The 26,801-nt window shown below is 41.8% G+C and overlaps 1 protein-coding gene across 1 annotated transcript; it reads left to right on the forward strand.

Moving 5' to 3' along the window:
• Positions 1-3,665: 3,665 nt before the first annotated feature.
• LOC121401478 (vomeronasal type-2 receptor 116-like) lies at positions 3,666-12,594 on the forward strand. The gene is made up of 4 exons (XM_041586235.1): positions 3,666-3,729; positions 6,790-6,866; positions 7,907-8,030; positions 12,349-12,594. The coding sequence occupies exons 1-4, from the start codon at positions 3,666-3,668 to the stop codon at positions 12,477-12,479; spliced, it is 396 nt and encodes a 131-aa protein (XP_041442169.1). The 3' UTR covers positions 12,480-12,594.
• Positions 12,595-26,801: the final 14,207 nt, after the last annotated feature.

Here is a 26,801-nt window from a genome sequence, read left to right on the forward strand (position 1 = left end):
ACAAAAACTCAGACATTGTAAAAAATGGAAAACTATGGAGAAAAGAAAAAATATTGTGTGTTTGACACAGATTAACTAAACCCAGATAACTCACTTATCTCTATGTCACAGCATCTCATCTAATGAAGGAATTTCTATGGAGGTTTCATGTGATTGTAGTACAGTATTGTATTGTTCTTAGAAAGATTAAATGCGCATTAAATCGCGAACGTTTATCGTTCGATCGTCATTATCTCGTCGATCGCGAACGCCCGAACGAACGATCTTTCGAACGATTTTCGCGAATCCAAGTTCGACGAATCAGCAAGTCCAAAACAGTTCACAGTATCCAAAAGGGTTATAGAAGAGGAAAAGTCCATGCAAATGTTGATTCAGGCAGCAAGGTTCATAAAAAAGATAACAGGCCAAAATCAATAACAGGAAACAGAATAGTAGTAATAAATCACACCCAAGCTGCAGGTACATTAGTGAGAAGCAGATCTTGCAGAAAAGCCAGTGGATGTTGACCATAAACACAGAAGAAGCGAGATCTTTCAGAAGAGGCATGCAGAGCATTGTCCATGGAAGGAGATCCGCCCAATTGTCTTGACATAAAGAGACATAACATCTCAAAAATTGTTCAAGTGCTTGATTAACTTGCTCTGTGGCACTGTTAGACTAAGGATGGTAAGCAGATGACAATTGAAGGGTAATATTAAGGGTTTTGCACAAAGATCTCCAAAACTTAGAAACAAATTGGGAACATCTATCAGACACAATTTCAGTCGGAAATCTGTGGAGATTAAAAATATGCGGAATGAATTACTCAGAAAGCTCCACTACCAAGGGTAATTTAAGTAGAGGCATAAAATGTGCTATCTTACTGAATCTATCCACCACCACCCAGATGACGACCGTGTAGCCTAGAGAAACAGATAGATCCACAATAAAGTCCATGGCTAAATGGGACTGGGGTCTAGAGGGAATGGGTAATGGCTGGAGAAATCCTTCGGGAGGAGAGTGTCCAGACTTAGATGCAGCACATATAGTACAGAATGGAAGCCCACTAGACCAACCTGTTTGGAATTATGAGATTGACTGAGGATGGTGTGACAGAGTTCTGGTGGTACGTACATTGAAGGTGCCGAAGATTGTGCCAACAAGATCTGTGAGACCATGTAGGGGAATAAGACAGCTTTTAGCTGGGGGCACAATGGGCTCAGTGTCTTTAATGCAAGGATTTTCAGAAATAAAGCTTCTAGAAAGTGCATCTGCCTTTTTATTTCTGGAGCCAGGACGAAAAGTTATGATGAAATTGAAACGGGAAACAAAAAGTTCCCACTGAGCCTGTCTGGGATTTAGACGTTTGAGGGCTTGGATATACTCCAGATATGTGTGGTCAGTGAACAGTAGAGCCATCTAATAAATGTCTCCATTCCTCCAAGGCTAGCTTGACAGCTAGAAGTTCCCGAATTCCCACATCGTAATTCTGTTCAGGAGGAGAACATTTTTTGGAAAAGAAGGCACAGGGATGTAACTTCCCATTACATGGTAGCCTCTGGGAAAAAATGGGCCCCTTCCCCAACATCTGATGCATCTACTTCGATGAAGAATGGAAGAAGAGGATTGGGATGTCTGAGAATTGGAGTGGGGCCAACAGTTAGGTTTTCTCTCCTTATGGATAAGGGTCAGAATTGATGAACTTTGATGAACTGTGTGTAGTAATTTGGGAAGCCAATAAATCTCTGTATGGACCTTGTACTGGTAGGAAGAGGCCAATCTTGTATTGCAGAGATCTTTGCAGGATCCATCTCAAAGCCCTTTTGGGAAATTATGTACCCCAAAAAAGGAATCTTTGGGAGTTTCAAAGGTGCACTTTTCTAGCTTGGCAAAAAGAGCATTCTTTCTCAACTGGGAGAGGACTTCACATTTTTAATCTGGAAATTGGCTTTAATGATGCGAGAGAGCGTAAAAGCGCTCTCCGCATTAGAGTCCTGCCTCCCCTCCCGACTGGTAAACCATGGAGGGGGGGTGGCATTACAGGAGCCGCCTCAGGCGGCGTTTTCCCTGAATCGGCGCTGCACGTACTTGGAGCAGATGTTCCTCCAAAGTCTTGGAAAAGCTTTAAATGTCATCCTAGTAACCACAACACTTTGGGCTAACAGGTCTCGAAAAATTTAATTGATGTACTCTTGGAAAACTGCAGGCAAGTTGCAGAGCCCAAAAGGGTGTTAGAAGTAGTTTTCCACTCATCGCCTTCTCGGATTTGGATTCATTTATATGCTCCCCGAAGATCCAACTTCATGAAGAGACAGGCTCCTTTAAGTTGGTCGAACAGTTCCGAAATGAGAGGAAGAGGATAGCGGGTTTTTAGAGGGGATTTTATTTAAGCCCCGATAATCAATGCAGGGTCGTAAACTGCCATCTTCCTTCTCAATGAAAAAAGAACCCTGCACCAGCACGTGACGAAGAGGGACGAATGAAATCCTCTTTGCAAATTATTTTGGATATACTCCTTCATATCTTTAGTTTCTGAATGGGTGAGTGGGTATGTATGTCCCGAGGAGGCATGGTGCCAGGAAGGAGTTTAATGGGGCAATCGTACATCCGGTGAGGAGGGAGAGTCTCTGCAGATTTTTTGCTGAATACATTTGAGAAATCCTGATAAGCAGAGGGAAGATCAACTGCCACAGAAAATATCTTCAGGAGAGTATTAGAGGGAAAGGCAGTCTCTTCAGTCAATGACAGAAAGGAGGACTGGTGAGAGATGAGCTCAGTCAGAACTCGAAGAAGTACAGACAAGGATTGCAGGGGTATGACATGGTGTCCTGCAAAACTCAGTCCCCGCTACACCAGAGTCAAGGAATGCTTGGACATGGATGGTCTTAGAAGAAACTTGGGAAGGAGGAATCTGAGAGAAGCTTTATGGGAAAAGGATCAATTCTGCCCAGGTGAGTCTCCCCAAACTTATCTAGGCGTGGAAGTTTCTCTGTTTCGCAGAGCAGTTATAGGCAAAATGAGCTTTCCCCCACAGTACAAGAATAACCCAGCAGCATGTCTTTGCTGTTTCTCCTGTTTGGAGAGCTGAGCTCCCCATATTTTCTTAGGTTCATCAGTGAAGTTTGAGAATAAGATGCAGGTATGCTGGGAAGTATGGGTTTCTGGAAACATGTTGCCAGCATGAGCTGAAACTTCCTACTCCTCTCTTGTTAGACTGATCTTCACGGAGATGAGTATCCACCTTTTTTTGGCAAGTGCGATGAGGTAATCAAATTTAGTAGGCAGATCACAGGAGACCAGATCATCTTTCAACTGAGTGCATTGCCCCTGGTAGAATGCGGCATGGTAAGCTTCATTGTTCCAGCCTGTCTCACCTCTAGCGTGCGGAAATCACTAGCACTCCGATTTCCTTGGCAGATTTGTAACAGCCAAGATGAAGAAGAAGCAACCCGACCAGGAGCATCAAAAATGGCCCGAAAAGACTGGAGGAAAGCTTTGGCATCATGAATTCAAGGAGAGTCTTTTCCCACAGGGGAGATGCCCATTCTAGTGCTTTCCCTTCCAGACAGGTAATCACGTACCCCTTGGAGCTTGCACTGGGGTTGCCGGCATGAGCACTGAGAGTTTTGTCCAGAATGGCTTCCATAGCTTGGCCAAAATGTGACTGTTGGGCCTCATAGGCCATCATGCGAGAAGCCAATCCACAAAAGGCCCTGCCGAAGTCTGGTTGGGCTTCCTCAGACTTTTGCGGTATCCAAAAGGGTTATGGAAGAAGAATAGTCAAGTCCAGGCCAAGGTCGATTCAGGCAGCAAGGTTCTTAAATGAGATAACAGGCCTAAATCAATAACAGGAATAAGAATAGTAGTAATATATCACACTCAGTTGAACCTATAAATGGGCAAGGTCTGCAAGGTTCTGACTTCTTTTATAGGCATATTTTCGCACAAAACGAGCATGATGATGTCATGTGTCACGTGCTGACGTTGTGCGTTGATGCTGCATTTTTTTGACGCACTGGCATCATGCCGTTGTGCCTGTTTGACGCTCTGGTGTTGTGATGCTGCGCACGTTTTGACAAATTGGCATCAGAACATGCCTTGTGGGAGACCTTGGCGCCACCATCTTGCCTCTAGCATTGGAGAACCAGAACGCTGGTAAGGATTCCTCACAATTGCACATTTAACACACAAATCCAATTGGATTCATCTGTATAAAGAAACTAACATTTTGTGGTGGGGCAACCCACACCATTCAGCCAAATATTTTATTTACTCCCTTATGAATACCATGCGCTAAACAATTTAATACACAGTCCTGTATAGTAAAGACATATATGTATATATATAGCGATTCCCTAAAAGAGCAGGTATGTTATTGTAGCAGATTAGAGAAATCCTTCACCTGTTTTTCTGTCTGTGACATCATCCAGCCCAGTAACAGGCTGGAGAGCCATCCGATTGGCTGGGCGCCCAGTGCATCCTTGGGAGAGAGGGTGTGTCTGATTTTGAAGTCAAATGTACAGAGTCTCTCAAAAGAGCTTAATACGAGTTCTATGCTACAGTATCCAGCCAGAACCAGTTTTTTTTAGACTGTCCAAGCTACTGCATCTCTAGAATACAGAGAGAGTCCATTCCATGCCAAGTTGCCAGAGACTCAGGAGTTGAAAGGTGCCACTGGTGAGATTGATCCTGCCAAGAGCTGCCTGTAATCTCCAGTGTGACTGCCTCTGAGAGCACCCAGTGAGTGAGCCACCCAATGGAGGATACTGGCAAGGATACAAGTCTGGGGCCCGGTTTGAGGACAGGTCTTGTGAATTCACCTGCTACATGGGAGTGGCTGCTAAGTTCCAAAGGGAGAGGTAATTTTGGGAAAGGTAGCGCTACTTGGGGTATAAGAGCTCAAGGGACATTCCATTTTAACTGAACTGTGTGATTATTAACCCTTCCAGAGGATTGGGACTTTGATAATAAAAAGGACTGTGTTGGAGAAACAGGTACCTAATAGTGAGTTAGGTATGTCCCACATGTCCCCAGTGCAGGAGTGCATTGTGTATTAGTTCTTTCATTACTGTTTTATATAAAGTTTATATTTCTTTCATTGCAAACTTGTGCGTTTTATTTTTCCTAGTGGAACCCCCCTGAGGTGTGCTTCTCAGTGTTCCCTAGGTGGAGGCACTGCCTTTAAATCTCAGTTTCCAGTACGTTTCATATGCAAAACTATGACTCAGGGCCCTGGATTGCCAAGGGTTAATTGCTATTTAAAGAGACACTTACCAAATTATGGCTATATTATGATATAATAAAATATTTGTCTCTGAGTCTGTAGACATAAGGGCACACCAAAAAATTCAATTTTTAAAATATTTCAAGTAGAGTTGTAACAGCATCAAGTAAAGGTCAATGGGCGGTACATTTTCAAACATACAAAATTAGTAATTATGGATGCAGACATCTCAGGAACAGAATTATATATGGTGCATGAGAGTGTATTAAACATATGGGTCTTTCTATCAATAATTCTGCAAAGCAGTATGCTTTTTTTTTTATGCCATTTCAGTGTACTAAAATCCTTGGAACTCTAACTCACAATTATGTGTAATAGTACCTGGGGGGCAACTTCCCCACTTGTGCACAGGTTGACTGCGCACCTACATGCGTTATTTTATTGGCACACCATGTGATGTCATTGTGCTTGGTGCAAAGTTTAAATCTTTAAAAGTGCTCAGTTCCTTTTTTGCTTTGCCTAACATTGGTCTATTCAAGATAGTTCCTGGGTGCACTTATTATTGGTTTACTACTCCTTGACTGTTGCCTGTCCTTGACCATTGCTGTATCACTGCCTGAACCAACCTTTGTCTGTTTTCTGACTACGCTTCTAGATCCTGACTCTTTACCACGCTGACTGATTGGCTTTTGAACCCAGTCTGTTTCTTCAACTACACTCTGCTCTTTCCCCATTACTCCAGTCACATGTTCCTGTTCTCTCACTTTAAGACCTGGCGGCATATGAGTAGCAATGTGAAAGGCGGCTGTTATAAACAGAAGCTTCAGCCGTGACATGGACTTTGGGGTCTGTTCTGGGTTTGGGATACTAAATATGATACCTTGACTGTTCTAAGTCTGTTTATTATCAACACTCTAAGTGGCCTGTGACCAAGCTGCTCTCCATCAGCCTAAAAACTTTTATAAATAGAAGGATCAAGGTCGGCTGATCTGAGCATGCTCACTGTCCTGGACAGCTCCTTTATTTTTGACTTTAGGACCCATTACATATCCACAATAACATTCTATTGACTGACGCAAAATAGCAATGCTAAGGTAAAGAGAACCCCAGTAAAATACAATGTAACAATGGAAGGATGCATTGTGGGATAATAGTTAATTATACAGAAGCTAGTGCCCAATCTATTCAGCCACTAAAGGTACAAACAGATTGTTCCTGTAATGAGAAGTCTGGCAAAACCCTACTGTGAGTGTAACAATGTGGCCACTGGAGTGCAGAGCTTTTGACATTCCCCAGATCTCTGCTGACAATAGACATAAATCTTTATGTAACTCAAACGTATATTATCTCTATGGGTTTAATGGCTTTACTCCATTATTTTTATTACCAAGTCTAATTTGTCAGCACTGACCTATTCAAACATTTTACCAAAACAGCAGCTGCACTGGCATTTGAGGAAACCACAAGATAGGACCCAACATGGAGCAACCTTCTCATTTGATGAAAATGGAGAATATATCACTGGGTTACGGATCTATAAAGGTATCACAGATGCAGATGAAATGAATAACAACTTCTTTGCTGAGTTTCACCTTGGGCTCCACCAGATCAGCAGCTGAACATCACTTCATCATTAATAAAATGGAAGACAAATAACAATGAAGTAAGAATATTACTCTTTATTCTTTTTTTAATGTTTATTAAACTTTACGGTGCATATTTATTTATATATATTAATATAAGGTTTAGTTATCCTCTAAAGTTAATCTGAAATCACTGAGAACTTCTGTGACAATATAAAGGCACAAGGCCAGGCCTGGATTTGTGGTGAGGCCACATAGGCCCGGGCCTAGGGCGGCAAAAAATTTAGGGTCAGCATGTCGCCCAGCCGCTGTCTGTGAAACACTGGGGAGCGCAGCTCTCGAGTGCTCCTGTTACGGTGCGCATGCGTGCTCATGGGGAAAGGTGTAAATGGGCTAGGACCGCAAGGCCGGACGACAGAACAGCGCGACCTTGGGGTGCGCGCCCACATAATCTGGCGCTACACAAAGCTGCAGGCTGAGTTATACAGGGAACTCTGAGTATCACTCATGTATTATAAGGGATAATGTACCCCCTACTGTAAATGATAAGGATATTAGAAGTCACTGAGGGGTTGTTCTGTGACCATATAAAGGCACAAGGCTGCAGGCTGAGTTATAACAGGGAACTCTGAGTATCACTCATGTATTATAAGGGATAATGTACCCCCTACTGTAAATGATAAGGATATTAGAAGTCACTGAGGGGTTGTTCTGTGACCATATAAAGGCACAAGGCTGCAGGCTGAGTTATACAGGGAACTCTGAGTATCACTCATGTATTATAAGGGATAATGTACCCCCTACTGTAAATGATAAGGATATTAGAAGCCTGAGAAACCTGTTATCCAGAAAGTTTTATAGTACGATATGGTCATCTCCAATGAACGCCATTTTAACCAAATAAGAAGGAGAAAAGAGAAATGTGTAGCACAAAGAATTACACTATTTGACAATTCCAGACTGAATTAGAGTTTTGGAATTCACTCCATAAATATAATCATATAATCAGACCTGCACCTGAATAATTACCCCTTGCTCTCTGCCCCCTTCACTTCCATTGCTCACTATAGAAAACTCCAATTCTCACAACTTTCTACACTTTTTTTAATTGTATTTCTAGATCCCAATAGCTCAATGCTCAGCCAATTGTGTCCCTGGATACAGGAAGGTGCCAATACCTGGAGCCAAAACCTGCTGTTATGATTGTGCCCCTTGTTCCAATGGAGAGATCTCCAACACAACTGGTACAAATATCATTTTTGATTTTATTTTCTTACCTTAAATGTATGTGAAAGGAATAAATACAGCGCAGAGAAAGAGACAAATAGAAGGTGAAGGCTAAATTGAGACATAAGCACATGGAATGTAGCAACATATTATTTTATACAGAAAATAAAATCCAATTGTAATATTGTCTCTCTCTATTTGCACTTCACAGGTTAACTCTGAACCATGTTCACTAACAAATAATTAATAGTGTACAGCATATTTAATAATATAAAAAGTGTTGACCTTGGAAAACATTAACAATTTAAAAAAAAAAATCCAAAAATTCATCAATAATCATACAATAATCATAGATTGGCATAATGCAAGAAATACTTAATAAAGAATAAATGGAGAACAAACCTCTCATATATTTGTTACATTGTTACATAGTTAAGTCGGGTTGAAAAAAGTCCATCAAGCTCAACCCTTCCAAACAGGGCCGATCCTGCGCATTTTGCCGCCTGAGACGGGCTTCGTTTTGCTGCCCCCCCTCCCCACGGTACTCACTTTTACCAGACCGGGACGGGGTGGGGGGTCCACGTCTCTAATGCAGAGCACACAGTTGCGCGCACTGCACTAGAAGAGCCAACTTTCCGGGTTGAAAACCGGAAATTTGGCTCTTAGTTACCAGGAGCGGCATTTTTGCCACCCCTGGTAACCAGGGAGGCGCTGAAGCCTGAGACGAGTGCCTCAACTCACCTCATTGGCGGAGAGCCCCTGCTTCCAAATGAAACCCAGTGTCTATACATACACACAATCACACCAACCCCTCCATATACTCACAAGCTATATATACCAATATACTGTACTTAGGGGCAGATTTATCAAAGGTTGAGTGATAGAGTTTTTTTTTATCTTGAATGAACTGGAATGACCTTGAATCTGGAATGGTATCTTATTTAAGAAAAAACTCAAACATCTAAAATTTGAACGAATAGTACAGAACCGAAAAATGGAATTGAATTCAAATGCAATTTTTCAACAACAAAAAACCCCTTAAATGTCAGGAAGGCTATTAACATCTTCAAATGGGTCAACAGACCTCTGCCATTGAATTACACATGAACTCAGAAGACTTTAGGTGGTTACCAATTAAGTTCAAGTTACTTCCAGGGTCAAAGTATAAGTCTCAAATTAGAATTATATGATTATTCCCAACTCGAATTTATGAATTTTGACCAAAAACATAACTCAAAAATTCGAATTTACTATTCAAACCTTAATAAATCTGCCCCTAAATGTAGATTTTAGTATCATAATAGCCTTGGATATTCTGCTTGTCCAAGAAAACATCCAAGCCCCTCTTAATTTGTTAACAGAATCAGCATCACAACATCATCGGGCAGTGCATTCCCCGACCTCACTGTCCTCACTTTGAAGAATCACCTATGTTACTTCAAATGAAAGTTATTTTCTTCTTTTTTTTTTTTTCTTTTGAAGGGGAGGCCTCTGGAGCGGTGTTCCTCTTTATGTGAAAAAAGGTCCCCCACTATCTGTCTACAGTAGCGTCATTAGAGGGGGGCAGGCCCTGGTGCATAACGCACAGTCGGGCCCCGCTCCCCTCCGTACAGCCGCATTTGGCTGCATTTGTCAGTGGCGCGTGAGCTGCCGGGGGGCCCTGTGGGGGTCTGTCTATAATTTATTCTAATGTACTTGTAAAGTATAATCATGTCCCCTCACAAGTTTCTATTTTACAGATACAAAAGCCCCAACCTTGACAGTGTCCCCTTATAATTTAACTCTTCCCTCCCTCTAACCAGTTTAGTTGCACTTAGTCTCTGCACTCTCTCCAGCTCATTTATATCCCTCTCAAGAACTGGAGCACAAAACTGCACTGCATACTCCAAAATAGAAACAGTACTTTCAATGCCCTCCTCCACGTCATTAATAAACAATTAATAAACAAGTTGAAAAGCAAGGGACGTAGAACAGAGCTGTGCAGTACTCCACTAACAACACTGGTACAATTAGAAAATGTTCCTTTTAATATCACTCTGTGCAATCTATCATTCAGATCAATTCTCTATCCATGTACAAATGCTCCAGGTCAAAATTACTTAATTTAAACAGTAACCTTCTGTGTGGTACTGTATCAAATGCTTTAGCTGAGGCTAAGTAAATCACATCCACTGCCATCCGAGAGTCAAGGGGGCAAATTCACTAACGCGCGAAGCGCCGAACGCTAGCTTTAATTCCCTAGCGTTTGGCATTTTCGCTACTGCGCAAATTCACTAACGAACGCTGGCGTAGTTTCGCTAGTGTTACTTCGCAACCTTACGCCAGGCGAATCTTCGCTAGCGACGAAACTACGCAAATTCACTAACTTGCGCAGTGTAGCGAACGCTACCTTTTACGCTAGACTTCCTTCGCCACCTCAGACCTGGCGAAGCGCAATAGAGTAGATAGGGATTGTTTCAAACAAAGTCTAAAATTTTTCTAAGTCCCAAAAAACGCTGGCGTGTTTTCTACATGATGGCTGATAGGCTGAAAAAGATCGAAAAATTTTTGGGGCTTCCCTTCCTCCCCCCTACATTTCCTGACTCATGGCAACTTACCTAGACAGTGGGCACATGTGTAGGGCAAAATAAAATTTTTATTTGCAGATTTGAAGGTTTTCTAGGCATTTGTAGTGCAGATACGTGTTCCTCCATTGAAATTTGAATTTCGCGCAGTATGCAAATTAGCCTTCGCTAGCGCAACTTCGCTTTATATAGCGAAACAACGCTAGCGCAACTCCGCAGCCTTACGCTACCCCTGTGCGCAACTTCGGATTTTAGTGAATTTGCGAAGCGCTGGCGAAACTACGCCTGGCGAAGTGCGGCGAAGTTGCGCCTGGCGCAACTTTGCATCTTAGTGAATATACCCCAAGGTGTTCACCTTCTCATAAAAAGAAATTAAATTAGTCTGGCAAGATCTATTACGCTTAAAGCCATGCTGGCACAAACTCATAGGATTATTAATGCAATGAAGTCAAGTATCCCTTAATATCCCTTCTAAAATCTTTACTACCAATGATGTCAGACTAACTGGCTTAAAGTTTTGAGGCTGAGAACGGGGTCCCTTTTTGAATAGCGTCACCACGTTAGTTAATCGCCAGTCTCTCGGCATCATGCCAGACCTCAGTGAATCCTGAAAAAGTAAAGAGGTTTGACAATCACAGAGCTAAGCGTGTTTAGTACTCTGCAATGAATACCTCCTGTCCCAGACCTTTGTTTATCTTTACATGTTCTCGTGTGTGAACCATGCATCATTTGTTGAATTAATAGACTTAGGACTATTAAGAAGCAAACCTATATTACTTGGTTCCTCAATTGTGTTGACAGATGAAAAATAACAGTTCAAAATCTCTGCTTTATCTCTGTTCTCATCAACACACCTCCCTTTGACAACAATGGTCCCACCCTATCCTGCTTAATTTTTTTTACTATTCACATATTTAAAAAAATATTTTGAGTGATCTTTTTGCATGGTTTATTGGCCTCCTTAAAACTGACAAATGTTTCAGTTGTTCTGGCTAACATGAAAGCATTAAAAGCACATTTTTTATTACCAACCTAATTATTATACATAATAATATATCATAATTTATATCAAAATACAAAGGTATTGATTTGCAACAATGTTCCTTGCTTACAAGGGGAATTTTCTACACTAGTTTCCCCATAATTCATTATGTATGAATACAGGTGCAAACTATTCTAATTTGCTGGTTGCTATAGAGTGGCAAAGAGGATGTCAAAACCTCTCACATGACAGTATCATTTATCTATCAGTTGGAGACTGTATCTAAAGGCTTTATATTCTCACACATACATCTCCCCCTAAGACCACTCCCCATATAAATTACTGTGAGGTGCCTCATAGACCTTGATTTCTACCCCCCTTACAATCCATTGCCATTTAGGGGCTCTCAACTATCTGGATAATTGGTCTCTCCTCAAACAATGAAACTTACAGTTTATCTTTCTGGTAGAGAATCAATTATGTTGTTTGTGAGAAATACTCATGTAAACCCAGTGTTGGTAAAGTCACTAATTATCTGGGCAAGAGCTGATACATAATGGCTTCCTGTAGTACTGTTCCCCCACTCCAAATGGTTTCTAATTGGTAAAACCAAATTACCTGATCAACACTGCAGAGTTATGTATTTTCCTGGCAATTCTCATTAACCCTGTCATCTTTCTCAAAGTCCGGTATTTACATACAACCTGATATGTTTTCTTAATTTATATTATATATTTTCTTTTATTGTAATGAGATTCCATAAAGACTCCCCCACCCCCTCATTTTCAGACAGTGAAAACTGCTTCCAATGCCCAGACATGGAATGGCCAAACAAGAAGAGGATTCAGTGTATTCCCATGAAGGAAGATTTTCTAACATATAGTGATGATGTCCTTTCACTACTTTTTTATCCATCCTAGTCCTGTTTTTCCTTATTACTGAGACAATTTTGGGAGTGTTTATAAAATATAGTGATACCACCATTGTGATGGCCAACAACAGGAGCCTGAGCTTCCTCCTCCTTGTCTCCATCAAGCTGAGCTTCCTCAGTGTGTTTCTGTTCCTCGGTCGCCCTGTGGATATAACCTGCATGCTGCGCATCATCACTTTTGGAATCACCTTCTCCATAGCTGTCTCTTCTCTCCTGGCCAAGACTATCATGGTTTGTGTTGCTTTCAAAGCCACCAAGCCAGGGAGCTCATGGAGAAAATGGGTGGGAGTCAAACTGTCCAATTCTGTAGTCTTGTTCTGCTCATCCATTCAAATAATAATCTGCATGACTTGGTTGGCCATTTCTCCTCCCTTTCAGGAACTGGACCTTCACACTTACCCTGGAACCATCATCATTCAGTGCAATGAGGGCTCAGCTATTGGCTTTTACTCAGTTATTGGGTATATGGGGCTTCTGGCAGCTGTTAGTTTTGTTTTAGCATTTTTAGCTCGGACATTACCGGACAGTTTTAATGAGGCCAAGTACATCACTTTCAGCATGTTGCTCTTCTGCAGTGTTTGGATCACAATGATCCCGGCCTATCTGAGCACCAAAGGCAAAAACACTGTATGTGTGGAGATATTTGCCATACTCACCTCAAGTGCTGGACTTTTAGCCTCTATATTTCTGCCCAAATGTTACATCATCATATTGAGACCTGATATTAACACAAAATCACAGTTACTGAGAAATTAAGCTTTATGATCTGTAGTTGATCTGTGTAAATGAACCTTAGAAGTGTCATCGTTGAGTATCGGTAAAATGGTTCCCAGTGGCCACTGTCAGTGACTCTATGATACACAGCACTAAGGTGTTAAGTGAATGCTATTTTATTGTTACTTATATAGAAACTCACTTTTTAAATACCTGCTTACAGTATATACTTAGCTGTTATTGATACATACTAATTATAACAACAACAACAACACCATATAGTGTGATCATAATAAGTAGTAACTTTAGTATCTTTCTTAGGGAAGGATTAACATGCACCGATAACATAAAGGTGTTAATTATCATAGAAATTAATTTAAAAATAATTTGAACCCAATAACTAAAACATGTTGTAGAAAGATTAGAAAAGTAATTTATTATTCCACGTGGGAACAAGTACTGGAGCAGTAATGGGAGCCAAAGTGGTACTTAGTACTGACCTACCAATCGCTTGTGTCCCAGGAAATGATGCTGCCGCCACCCTTCATGGATCCCACATTGGGTGCTGCTGGGTGCAGAGTGTAACACCAGGGAACACAGGCCAGATTTATACTGTGGGTACAAGACAAGTTTGGGTACATTTTCTACACCATAAAGAATATACACATTGGTTCATAAGATTTACTGTGGCCAAAGGTAAATATTGAAATGCACCAAATGCTCATTTATCTGACCACATATGGTGCAGACCTTATTAAAGAGGAACTATTGCAAATATGAAAATTTGATATAAGCTTAATCAGACTGAAATAAGAAACTTTCTGAATACAATCAATTAAATATTCTTTAGTGTTTCTGAAATAATCAAGTTTACCTCTAACACTATTCCTCTCTCAGCATCTGTTCATTCTGTCTTCATGCAGCAGTTGGGTGTCAGATATTCACTGACAGTTATATCCAATATATCTTATAGGGAGGCTCCTTTCCTAGCAGATGAATTAGAGCTCACTCAAATAACTGATTCCAGTACAAACAAAATCTAACAAAATAACTGCCTTTTGCACAAATTCTGCAAGTAGAGAGACATGATGTCTGGTGAGTTTAATAGAGTGAGCTCTAATACAAAAGGAGGCAAAAGGAGCCCCCCTATAAGATATATTGGATGAAATAACATCTGCTATAGAAGCTGATAGAGCAAGACTGATAAATAATCACAATCAGAATATGCAGACTGTACTGGTTCCTTTATTCCCATGTAATCTAATGTGGATTTTATAGTTTTTTTGTATTATCTAATAAAATGTTTCTCCAGTACTCCAGAGCCAACGGTGTCATTAATATGCAAAATAATCCTCCAATGAGAATCCCAGCTGTATAAATCAGGTTGTTTGTTCCTGAGTTGGAAGCTTTAAGCCTAGTTTCCCAGCACTGAACAAGGCTGTCCTTTATCCTCATGTCTCATTCCAGTGTCATATAATAACCTTAAAATGGCACAATAATCTCTGTATGTAAGATAAGAGCAAGATGGCTGACATAGTGTTGGGAATCTAATTTTCTTGCATCTATAATTAAGTTTCTACAATATCTATAGATCACTAGGGAGATGCAGTAAATTTTCCCTGCAGGGATTCCCATAAATGATACTGAGCAGATACATCCCCAGGACATCGAGACACAGGTGTATCAAGGTTACAGGTACATATAAACCAGTGCTGCCTGTTATATACATTCATTACTGTATTCCATAAATACTGTATGTTAAAACTGGGATGAACCACAAACAATCAACAGGTTAAGTTGAAAGTATTTATTTAGATTCATTTGAGCATTGTCTAAAAAAGTATTTGTGGGAGGATGGCAGTCATATGTTAAAATGATTAATAGATAAATAATAATATAAATAAAAATAAATATAATATTATTAGTAAAGATGAATAAATGCCAGCATTTTGCTGCTTACATGTGACATATTTGTTGGAATACAGGATATGATGTCACTGACAGTCATTTTGGATGTAGCTTCATTGTATCAATTTGCAAGTCAGAAAATGGCAAAAAAGACTTTGTCAAAAAAGGGTAAAGACTGGAAACTTGGGGGCGTGGTTACCTACCTGATGTGAGCAGTCGCATATCTGGCGAGCTCCGTCCCTTGACTGCGTAACTATCCTGATACAGGTCGGTATCTGCAACGTGGATCACATTTGGGATCCCCTTCCACCACGCCACTTAATGGGGCAAAATCGGGCGCAAAAAAGGGCGTCGGAAGCAGCCGCAAAGCTGGGGAAGTATGCCCGGGAAGGCCGGGAAGGCGCCTCCACCTCAGGGCCTAGCTCTCCGACTACCGCATCAGATCCGAATTCCCAGGAGCTGGCCGAACCATCGTTGAGGGATGTAGTGGAGGAGATTCGCTCAACTTTAGACACCTGTGCCTCACTCATCAGTGCTAAAACAGACGAAATTAAAGTCGACCTCTCCATTATAAGGCACGACATGCAGAAAATGTGTGAGCGGGCAATGGCGGCTGAGCAGCGGATAAGCAACCTAGAGGACTCCTGTCTTCCCCTACAGGGTAACGTACAAGATCTACAGAAATCCCTGCAAATGGCCCAACAAAAAGCGGATGATTTGGAAAATAGGATCCGCAGGAATAACCTACGATTTGTAGGCTTTCCTGAGAATGCGGAGGATGATGCCCCTGAACTTTTTCTGGAAGAATGGCTGCGTGTTACCTTTGGGCCACAATCCCTCTCTCAGGCCTTCACGATCGAAAGAGCTCACAGAGTTCCCACTAGACGTGGTCCCCCTGGAACTCCTGCTAGGCCACTCATTGCCCGGCTCTTGAATGCCCGTGACCGTGATGGTTTGCTAAAGCTGGCTAGGCAGAAGGGTTCGATTACTTTCCAGGACAGTACAATTTCTATATATGCCGACTTCTCGGCCGAAGTACAAAAGCAAAGGGCCCAGTTCATCGACTGCAAGAAACGCATGCGACAGAAAAATATACAGTACGCAATGCTATATCCCGCCAGGATGAGAGTGATATCAGAAGGCTCCACTCACTTCTTTACTTCGCCCAAAGATTTTGGAGACTGGCTGGACCGTAGACCCAGTCAAGGGGAACGAGGAGGGCCAGGATCGGCCACAACGGCAGCAGTAAGAATTTACCTTCGGCTTTCTATCCTGCCTACATGATATTTGCTCCGGATGTCATTTATTTTCTGGAACAGCATATTCCTGATATTCGCAAGATTGGTGGGTTTTTTTTTCTCTCTCTCTCTCTCTGTGCTGCGCCAGGCCTGTCGATGGTGTATCGATGGTGTATATCCTCCTGCAGTTGGTACCTGTTTTCCCTTGCTGTATTCGGCAGGCCAAGTTTCACCAGTTCAATAACATTTACTACGTACCAATGGATATCGGTTTTCTTCTATATGTTTCATAAGTAATACGCTCTAGAACATTACCTCATGCTGTACAAGTTGGTTTCTACATTGCTTCAAGGATTTTTACTCCTGTTGGCATTTCCTTTTCTTGATCAACATACTCCTGATGTCCTAGGACTGTACTCGGTTCACTTGTCAGGTACTGCATGTTCCTAATTCTATTCAAGGAAGGGTTTTTGTTTTTTTATCCCTAATCAGGATGACCGTCCTACTGTTCCTTGCAGTTTTCTTTTTTACTGTGCACGGCAGGCCACGTTTCATCTGTGTTCTGGCGCCTGCCAAGTCCAAGTGGGTAAGAACTTCCTATTGCACGGGACTTATGTCACTTTGACTGAAATGTTATTCTTAATTCTATCGTCTGTAAAATCCTGTTAACTTCACACTATATGTTGGGGGACGGAGGGAGGCCACAGCAACTGGCCTCATTTGTGCGCATTTCTCACAGCTCGGATTGAGCGGTTGTGCTAACACCCCCACAAATCTATTGTTATCTGTTATGGGTTCATTTCTACTTAAAGTTGGGCACCAAAGTAGAAGGGGTGGGTGTAGGATGGGAATGTTTATCCGGTTTGATGCTTTATTTGTTCAACTCAGGTGTTTAATTTTCAATATGTTGACTGTCAAATTGCACGTGCTTCCCCAATGGTTTTGGAATCCCCCATGACTCTCAAATTGTTAAGCTGGAATGTCCGTGGCCTTAACAACCCTATAAAGCGTAGACTAGTGCTCAACTAGGTGAAACAAAGGGGGGCGGATGTCATACTTCCCATTTGGAGGGTAGGAGAATACTAGAACTCAAAAAGCCTTGGGTAGGATGGCATTATCATGCTACATACAGCTCCTTTTCATCAGGTGTTGCTACCCTGATTTCCAAGCAGGTACCCTTCCAACTTCTATCGCTAAAATCAGACCCTAGGGGTAGATTTATTTTTGTACATGCAAATGTTCATCATAAAGAATTTGTGATTGCTAATTTATATATCCCTCCGCCGTATGACTCATCGTGTATTTCCCAACTTACACAATTCATAGCTCAATTTCCCCATGACAGAGTGATAGCCGCTGGGGACTTCAACAACTTGATGGACCCGGCCTTGGATAGACTGTGTACTCGTCCTAGTAACATTACAGACTCTCAATCCTACCTAGCCTCACTTACTAGCAATGTGGGCCTTGTCGAAGCCTGGAGATTCCTACACCCTGGTCTTAGACAGTACTCGTGCTTCTCATTGTCCCATTCAGTGCTCTCCAGGATAGACTTAGCATTTGTCAATGACAAGGCCCTCTCTGACTTACATTTAGTGGAGTACCTACCTAGGGGTATCACTGATCATGCCCCCCTAGAGATACAACTTACTCTACCAAGTACCCAGATTAGACCTCGCTGGTCTTTACATCCTCTGTGGCTAACAATCCTTAATAATGACAAGGAACATGCAGCCACTATACAAGAATTTTTTCAGTTAAATCAAGGCTCCGCTGACATTAATATTGTTTGGGACTCATTTAAAGCCTATCTTAGGGGGTACTTGAACAAAGAAATCTCCTCATACAAAAAGCAATCCAGACAAGCCCAGCAGGCATTGGAGGGTGAAGTCAAGTGCTTTGAAAACGCTCTCTCAGATAACCCTTCCCCAGATTTGGTTGCCCAATTGAAGCTAGCCCAGGGAAACTATGCAAAGGCAATGTGGGAAAAATCCCAATATAAGCACTTGTTTGCCAAAGCCCGTATCTTAGAACAAGGTGAGCGGCAGGCAGGATTCTGGCCCTGCTCAGTAGAGCGCAGACTACTCCCCCCATGATAGCTAAACTCAAACGAGCTGACTCGGTAATTACCACAGACCCCACTGAAATTAATCAAATCATGACAACTTTTTACACAGATCTCTATAGTTCTAAACTGGAGCACGGGGATGAGGTGCTGAATCAATTTCTCGATGGTTTGAGGTTTCTTACCCTAACTGAAGAATTTAAACAGTTCTTAGACCAACCTTTGTCAATAATTGAAATCCAGGAGGCAATTGACTCTTTCCCTGCAGGTAAAGCTGCGGGCTCTGAAAAACATGCCCCTTTACTAGCCCCAAAACTTTTAGAATCCTTTAACAACTCCTTCAACATCCAAAGGCTTCCTGCCTCAATGTATGAGGCAACGATAGTACTTTTACCCAAACCTGGCAAAGACTTAACATACCCAGAGGCCTATAGGCCAATATCGCTTTTGACAACAGATGTTAAAATCCTGGCGAAGGTTCTAGCCGGACAACTAAACAAAGTAATAACCCACATAATCACTGAGGACCAAACTGGTTTTATCCCTCAAAAAACCACCGCGCACAATATAAGAAGGCTGATGCTCAACTTATCTGTGGACCACTGTAATCGGGGTCAGAGAGCAGTTGCTGCTTTGGACATAGCCAAAGCTTTCGATACAGTTGAATGGGCGTACCTGTGGCGTGTCCTCAAAGCATTTGGTGTTGGCCCTCACTTCACTTCGCTAGTTCAACTTCTCTATAAGACCCCGGTGGCATCCCTAAGGCTCAATGCCTCACAAACTGAGAAATTTACCTTAGCTAGGGGTACGCGCCAGGGGTGTCCACTGTCCCCCTTGTTGTTCGCCATGGCCATCGAGCCTCTAGCATTAGCAATTAAACAAAATCCACGTATTATTGGCCTATGACTGGCAAACAGAGAAGAAAAGGTACAAATGTATGCAGACGACACTTTAGTGTATTTAGGGGACACACACAATTCACTGACGGAACTTCTGACGTTAACGGCCGACTTTGGACGAATTTCGGGCCTCAAAATAAACCCCTCCAAATCCACTCTTTTTCCAATTGACCCCTTAACTGGTCCCCTGAACCCAGATTGCGCAAACTACATTTGGTTGATAAATTTACATATTTGGGTATTCACATTGCTACCCTATATCCTCCTATTATACTCTTAACGTTGCGCCTTTACTCTACTGGGCTCAAGCCAAGTTCCAGGCATGGGAACTTCTCCCTTTGGGTCCGACTGGGCGCATACAACTTATAAAGATGGTGATTGCCCCGAAAATTCTTTATGAACTGTGGCATGCGCCTATTAAGATTCAAGCCCCCTTTTTTGCCCACTTAGCATCCCTCTTCCGGCAATTTATTTGGGGGAAAAACAGATGCAGACTGTCCATAAAAACGCTGCAGAGACCCAAAACTGATGGGGGCATGGCCCTCCCAGACATGCATCTGTATTACCTCACGGCCCAACTCTCACAAATCCGTACTCTGAAAAGTGCTCTGCCTGAGGACGCTCTAGTTCAGCTGTGGCAGTGTTTATTAAATACTGATCTCTCTCCATTCTATGCCATTATGGCCCTAAACCTGTATAAGACAAAGCAGTTGGTGAGTAACTGCTTCCTGGTGGAATCCCAAAAACTCTGTTTGCAATGGTCTCTCCAACTGGTCCAACCAGTAGTACAAGAACTGCAAACCCCTTTATGGTATAACTGTAAACTGGCTCCTCTAGATAAGCTGTCCTCTCCAAAGGAGTGGATCCAGGCAGGGATATGGTCTATAGGCCAGGTTTGGTCCGATAACGGCATTTAATGAGTTAATGCAAACCTATTGATTGCCCAATTCTCAATGGCTAAATATACCCACAAGTGAGAGCTGCGCTTTATAGACTGAATAAATCCAAGTGTCTGCAGTTTGGTACCTCCTCCATAATGGAAACAATTGATATCAGAGAATTCCAGGCACTCTATCACTCATTTCTACAAAGAACTACAAAATTTGGTTTTAGGGAAAAACTCAATAAAAGCAAGGGCGCACTGGGAACACTCCATTGACTATATAACTGACGATCAGTGGCCCAGGTGTTGTTAACCCCACTGTCTATTTCACCCATATATAAGTATAGCATTTTGCAACTGTTACTTGATACATAGGGCGTATTATACAAGATCTCGGCTGCACAAATCCACCCTGAGTATTGCGGATACTTGTGTTAGGTGCAATGCAGAGGAAGGGAACTTTACTGCACACGTTCTGGTCCTGCCCCTGTATTAAATGACTATTGGGCCAGGATACAAAACGTATTACCACCATCCTAGGCTTTGAGATTCCACTTAATCCCAAGTGGTATATCTTAGGTATGGACCCCACCCAATCAGCTGACTCGCCCTGCAAAAAAAAAATACTTCATAAAATTCTATTTCAAGCGCGTAGACTCATAGCTCAAGTATGGAAATCTCAACTCCCCCCTCTATATGCGGATTGGGAAAAATCGGTTCAAAACATGTGTAATGTGGAACACTAATTGCTAGGCGTAACAATAACTCTGCCCAATGTATGAAAATATGGCAGCTGTGGATTCTGGAGAATAAAGTATAAATTCTTATGTTTACTGTATGTTCAGAGAAATGGAGAACTTGTTTTTTGAAACGATTTGTCACTGTTACTCTTTATGACCTGTCAACATTTGAACAAACTTTCCGATTTTTCACATGGTAATTTGAGGAAAAACACGCCTGGCCAAATGGCACAAATGTTTCCAGTAATAAGGTATTTTACCAACACAGTATATTACTTGACCTTTAGTCAATTGATGATTTTGTCAAAAACACACAATTTGCTCTTTAGTAAATTTGCCAAATGTCTCTCAATGTATTTAGCAGCCTATGAAACCTTTCTCCACTGATGTTAATAATGTCACATTCAGTCCTGACATATTAAAGTTTGGAATTAGAATGTGATACAGTTCAAAAATAAATTTGACCACAGTCTAAATGTCAGTTACATGTACTATTCCCAGAATAGAGCTGAGCTCCCCCAGGTGACTGTGTCTATATTCATTCTACTGTGCAAATCCTCTCTCTGTTCTCTATAAAATGAGGGTTGGATTAGCCGGGCCCCTTACTCCGGCACCTGCACCCTGGGGCCCCTGTGTCTCTCGGTGTTACTGCTGCTGCTGCTGCTGGGAATCTCTCTGACCTTCCTCTCTCTATTAGATACATTGGACTGTATGAGACAAATGCTGGGAGTCACAGCTCATCCCACTGAAATACTGATTTATTGTATAATGTGTTGTGTCAGACCCTTCACATCTGAGGTCGAGCCTTTCAGTGAGGCCTGTCGCTTGCAAATAACTAAAGCACATAAAGAAGTGAAATATATAAAGGAAGGAGATATAATGATAGGAGGCCTGATCACTGCACATTTAAATACCTTGCTTGTTCCATTTAGATCAGATGGTTATCAGGACATTTTCTGTACTAAGTAAGTTATACTTTATTTTTATTTGAGTTTTATATTGATTTGTATTGTATTTGTATTTGTATTGACTTTAAAAGTAGGTTTAACAAATGATAGTGACAAATTGTTTCACAAGGTTGTGTCAATGGGCATCATAAGGTGTCACAGTTCATTGTATCAATTAAATAATACACAGCAACTGTGCTGGGTAACACCACATTATATAATATATCAGTTGTATTGTGTTGGGAAATAGAGGCCAGTAGGGGGTTGGAGAAAGGAATATATCATACTATGCATATCTGCATAGCTCATCATAACCCATCATGAAGATTATACTGCATCATACTGCAATGGTTGTGTGTTTTACATACGCAGGATTACCTTGTTGTGTAATTGTCTCTCAGCGCAGGGTTTCTAGGTGATGAGCCCATGGAACATTTCCTCTTCCCTTTATATCTCCTGTCCAAGTTTATTTTTCTGATGCCAATTTACATTTTAAGTAATCCAGTGTCTTTGTGTGATGCCTGGGATCTGCGAATTTGTTTCGCAGTTGTGTTGCTAGAATGAGGGATGTGAGGTACACTAGTCTGTGGATGTTTGGGGTGTATGGCTCTTAAACTTTCATGACTAGTAGAGATGTGAGTGGGGCTACTTGTATTGTGTGGAGTATAGAGCCTCAGATGGATGCAGAGTCACTACCATCTTCCAGAATTCACTGAATCCAGGTCCAGTAGGTGTATAAAGGCTCCCCATTCCCTACCATTGCCCTCTGAAACAAGCCTTGAGAGGTCTGGATTGCCGCTGACGTCTGCAGATTCATGAGAGGAGATGGTGCTATTATTTGCTATTATGATTTTGTAGACTTTCACTAGAGGCTGTTACAGACACATGGATTTTTCTGAAATTGTCCTCTTTTGTGTGTGTGTGTTGTGTCATGGTGAATGTTAGGCAGGATATTGATTGCTATTGTGTTCCATAGATCTAGTGGACCTGCTTTGATTGGGGTCTGATATGCATTAAAAGCGTGGTTTTTACTTCAGGTGTGCTGAATTGATGGGGGTGTAAGTGATTCTCAATTTTTTGTCTATGTGTTACCCTGATATTTAATCATGTGTAAATTGACTATAGCTTCCAGCTTCACTTGCCTGTTTTCTGTTTGTTTTATGTTTTAATTGCCCCCGTGTATTATTGTTATCGTGGCATTCTGGGGGAAAGAGCTTGTCTTTTCTAGGGAAATGTTTGGTCAATGCTCTAGAACAGATGTTAGGAGTTGTGGACTGTAGCAATCATCTTGAATCTGCTATTCTGTTAAACTAAAAAATAGTGGGATAGATGTGGCCTGTTTGATATTATCTGTTTACTTATTCAGTTTGGGGGAGTTTGGCTGTATTATCAATGTGCGTGATTGCCAGAAAAAGACAGATTCCCGCAAGTATTCCAGTGAGTCTGTTTATGTCATCTATATCACATTAGTTGCAACAATATTCATTTTGAAGTTGAGCATTTTCAATGAAGTGCATTTGAATTTGTTGGATTGATTTTGTAGTCCTTAGATGCACTGGAAGCATTCAAGGGGTCTGTTGTAAGTTTGGTAATATAGTGGATTTTGGGGTGATGTTAGATAAGGTATAGATACCTGATCATAATGTTCCATAATTGCCCACTGATAAAGCTGTTAGTCTGACTGATTGTGTGGTGCTAAGGGCTTTAGGGACATGGAGTAAATATCAGGGGAGACATAGGGCATCTCTGTGAATGTCCCCCCTTTAGTTCTGTTTGGTTCATGTTTAGGGCTGCTGAAGCACACCTGGGGTCCAGCCATAACGACGGCTGTAGTAATTCCTTAAGGAAGATTGATATTGCACAATAAGGTATCGTACAATCCAGGCCTATCCAAGTGTTTTATTATCACGTCAAGAGATGTGAAGGAAGGAGCAGAGTTCAGGCTTTGGTGCAGAGGCAGACCAAGTCAAGCTCTTTATGGATTTATCGGCATTTGCCATCGCTGGGCATGAGCCTACATTGAATCATCGGCTGAATTAGGTCTGGGATTTCCACCTTCAGTAATCTTGGTTGACGTGATGGTATTTTCCTGCCCCACCCACAGTTTGATGTCTGTGTTGATCAAGCAACGATGGCGGTCCTGTGAGCTATCTAGACTTAAGGGTCTTTCCTTCACTACACCACTCTATTCCAATCCCGCCTGCTGTTTGCCGCACGAATGTGCAAGATGTAGGAGGTGACAGCATACAAGTAAACGGATCCGCTACACCTGGACGTAGCTATAGATCAGCAGTTGGGGGAACACCCTCTTTGTATTATATCACCTATGGTCGTGGATCAACGGTTGTTCGTGGGGGGGATAAATCCTGCCCTTCATGAGGGAAGTTCAGTTAGGTGTTTTAGAGACTGGTGTTGTATATGATTGTCACTAGTGTGTAGGGTGTGTATGAAGGGACGATGCTTTCTGCATTTGGAGTCTTTGATTGAATTGTTATATATGCTGCTAGAAATCTGTATCCATTGGGTGAAGCTAAGCTAAGTACTATCTCTCCACCCGCATTCTTTCTCGTGAAGAACTTCTTTTTGCAGTTGGCATCATAAGCTAGCACCGGCTGTATCATCGTGCACCTTGTCCCGATCCTTGCAATAGTATTCATCTCGATAGTAGTGTAAAATAATATTTTAATGGACCCGCCATTTGATAAGACGAGATCAGACCAAGAAATCTTCTGTGTTTTGCTCGGACTTGGTTCTGTTAATAAACCTACTTCCGTCCGTAGTACAGGCCATCAACCTTCACCAAGAGGGTACGGATGGAATGTCTCTATTCCACATAAGAGATAACCATTGGTGGTAGTAAATCTAGGATTTAATTGTAGTCTGGCAAAGAAGCTCCTCCTCCTCTTCTCTTCATCTACACTTTCCTTCCCTCCCTAATCCTCTTTGCTTCCCTCCTCTTCCCTCCTCTTCCCTCCCCTCTCTTCTCCCTCCCTTCTTCCTCCCTCTTCTCTTCCCTCCTCCTCCCTTTCTCTTCCCTCCTTCTCTTCACCCCCCTCCTCTTTCTCTCTCCTTTCCCACTCCTCCTCTCCCTCTCTCCCCCCTTATCCGCCCCTCTTCTCCATTTCTCTCTTCCCCTCTTTCTTCCTTCCCCTTCCTCCCTCTTTTCCTCTCCCCCCCTGCTACTCCCTTCGCCTCCCTTTCTCCTTCCCTCCCTTTATCCTCCCTCTTCTCCCTCTCCTTCTCTCTTCCATCCGTCCCCTATTGCTGAGACAAATTTTGGGAGTGTTTTATTAAAATATAGTGATACCCCCATTGTGAGGGCAACAACAGGAGCCTGAGCTTCCTCCTCCTTGTTCTCCATCAAGCTGAGGCTTCCTCAGTGTAGTGTTCTGTCCTCGGTCGCCCCTGTGGATATAACCTGGCATGTTGCGTATCATAACTTTTGGAATCACCTTCTCCATAGCATGTCTCTTCTCTCCTGCCAAGACTATCATGGTTTGTGTTGCTTTCAAGCCACCAAGCCAGGAGCTCATGGAGAAAATGAGGTGGTGAGTCAAAACTGTCCAATTCTTGTTAGTCTTGTTTCTGCTCATCTATTCAAATAAAATCTGCATTAACTTGGTTTGGCCCATTTCCTCCTCCCTTCAGGAACTGGACCTTCACCACTTACCCTGAAAACCATATCATCAGTGAAATGAGGCGCTCAGCTATTGGCTTTTACTCAGTTATGGGTATATTTGGGGCTTCTGGCAGCTGTTAGTTTTGTTTTAGCATTTTTAGCTCGGACATTACCGGACAGTTTTAATGAGGCCAAGTACATCACTTTCAGCATGTTGCTCTTCTGCAGTGTTTGGATCACAATGATCCCGGCCTATCTGACGCACCAAAGGCAAAAACACTGTGTGTGTTGGAGATATTTGCCATACTCACCTCAAGTGCTGGACTTTTAGCCTCTATATTTCTCCCAAAATGTTACACAATTCTACTCAGGCCAGAAATCAATCAGAAGACCAGTTTGCTTTAAAAAACAAATAGAAATAATGTTGCAAACACCATTAAAGTTGTGCATCTAATTTGTGTATACACTGTAGTTTTTAAAATGTAGTATTTTAAAATGCTATTGAATAAACTAAAATACATCTGAATATGTTGTCACATGCCACATGACCTTTTTGTGTATTATATAAAATAATGCACCACCTTAATGTTAAATAGATTAGAAGTTCCTGTAAATGAAAGGTCTATTAATTATTTTAAACATTTGTATAATCATTGTACTGCCTGGTATTTTTATCTATATATTTACAGATAATGGGTCCATTTCTGTTACAACTGATTTAATGTGTTGGTTTTGTAGCTCATTGTCTGATGGTTTACTCCTCTAACCCCAGATCAGGAGTCCACTCTGGAAATGTTTGAGACCTCATTTGCTCATTTACCAGTGCAGATTATATGCAAAGCACCCCCTTGTTTACACTTTGCATGTTGGTAAGACACACATTTACTTATTTCTTAGACACATGGGACTTAATGGGTACAATTTTATTTAGAACTTCATTTTACCTGGATTTGAACCCTGGCCTGTGTGAGGAAATGGTAATGATTGACCCTGGAGAGCTCCTGGAGGCTTTTTTTAATCTGATAGATAGTACTAAGGATCTTTCCTCTTCCACTGTGTTTACTGTCTCCTCCTCCAACAACATTAAGCCCAATAGTCAGTAATCAAGGAACTATATAAGTCTGCCTTTTACTACCACTAGTGTTTGGTCATTAAGCCTCCTGGTTGAGATCTACTGTAGCTCTCTGAATATCACTGAGGTTCTGTCTCCATGTCTGGTTCCTGAATTCCTGCCTGATCTCTGTATCCGTGGCCTGTTCATGAGTCCGGTCCTGTTTTTGTTATCGCTGTTTTTACCT

This window comes from Xenopus laevis, chromosome 1L, assembly GCF_017654675.1.
Source record: "Xenopus laevis strain J_2021 chromosome 1L, Xenopus_laevis_v10.1, whole genome shotgun sequence".
NCBI lineage: Eukaryota > Metazoa > Chordata > Amphibia > Anura > Pipidae > Xenopus > Xenopus laevis.

What these genes read in the sequence shown, in the direction of transcription:
- LOC121401478 (XM_041586235.1), top strand. Translation starts at nt 3,666, where the DNA reads ATGCGAGAAGCCAATCCACAAAAGGCCCTGCCGAAGTCTGGTTGGGCT. An exon ending in GGAAGACAAATAACAATGAA is followed by an intron (nt 6,867 to 7,906) that starts GTAAGAATATTA and finishes TTGTATTTCTAG; the next exon opens with ATCCCAATAGCTCAATGCTC. An exon ending in AGAGATCTCCAACACAACTG is followed by an intron (nt 8,031 to 12,348) that starts GTACAAATATCA and finishes CCTCATTTTCAG; the next exon opens with ACAGTGAAAACTGCTTCCAA.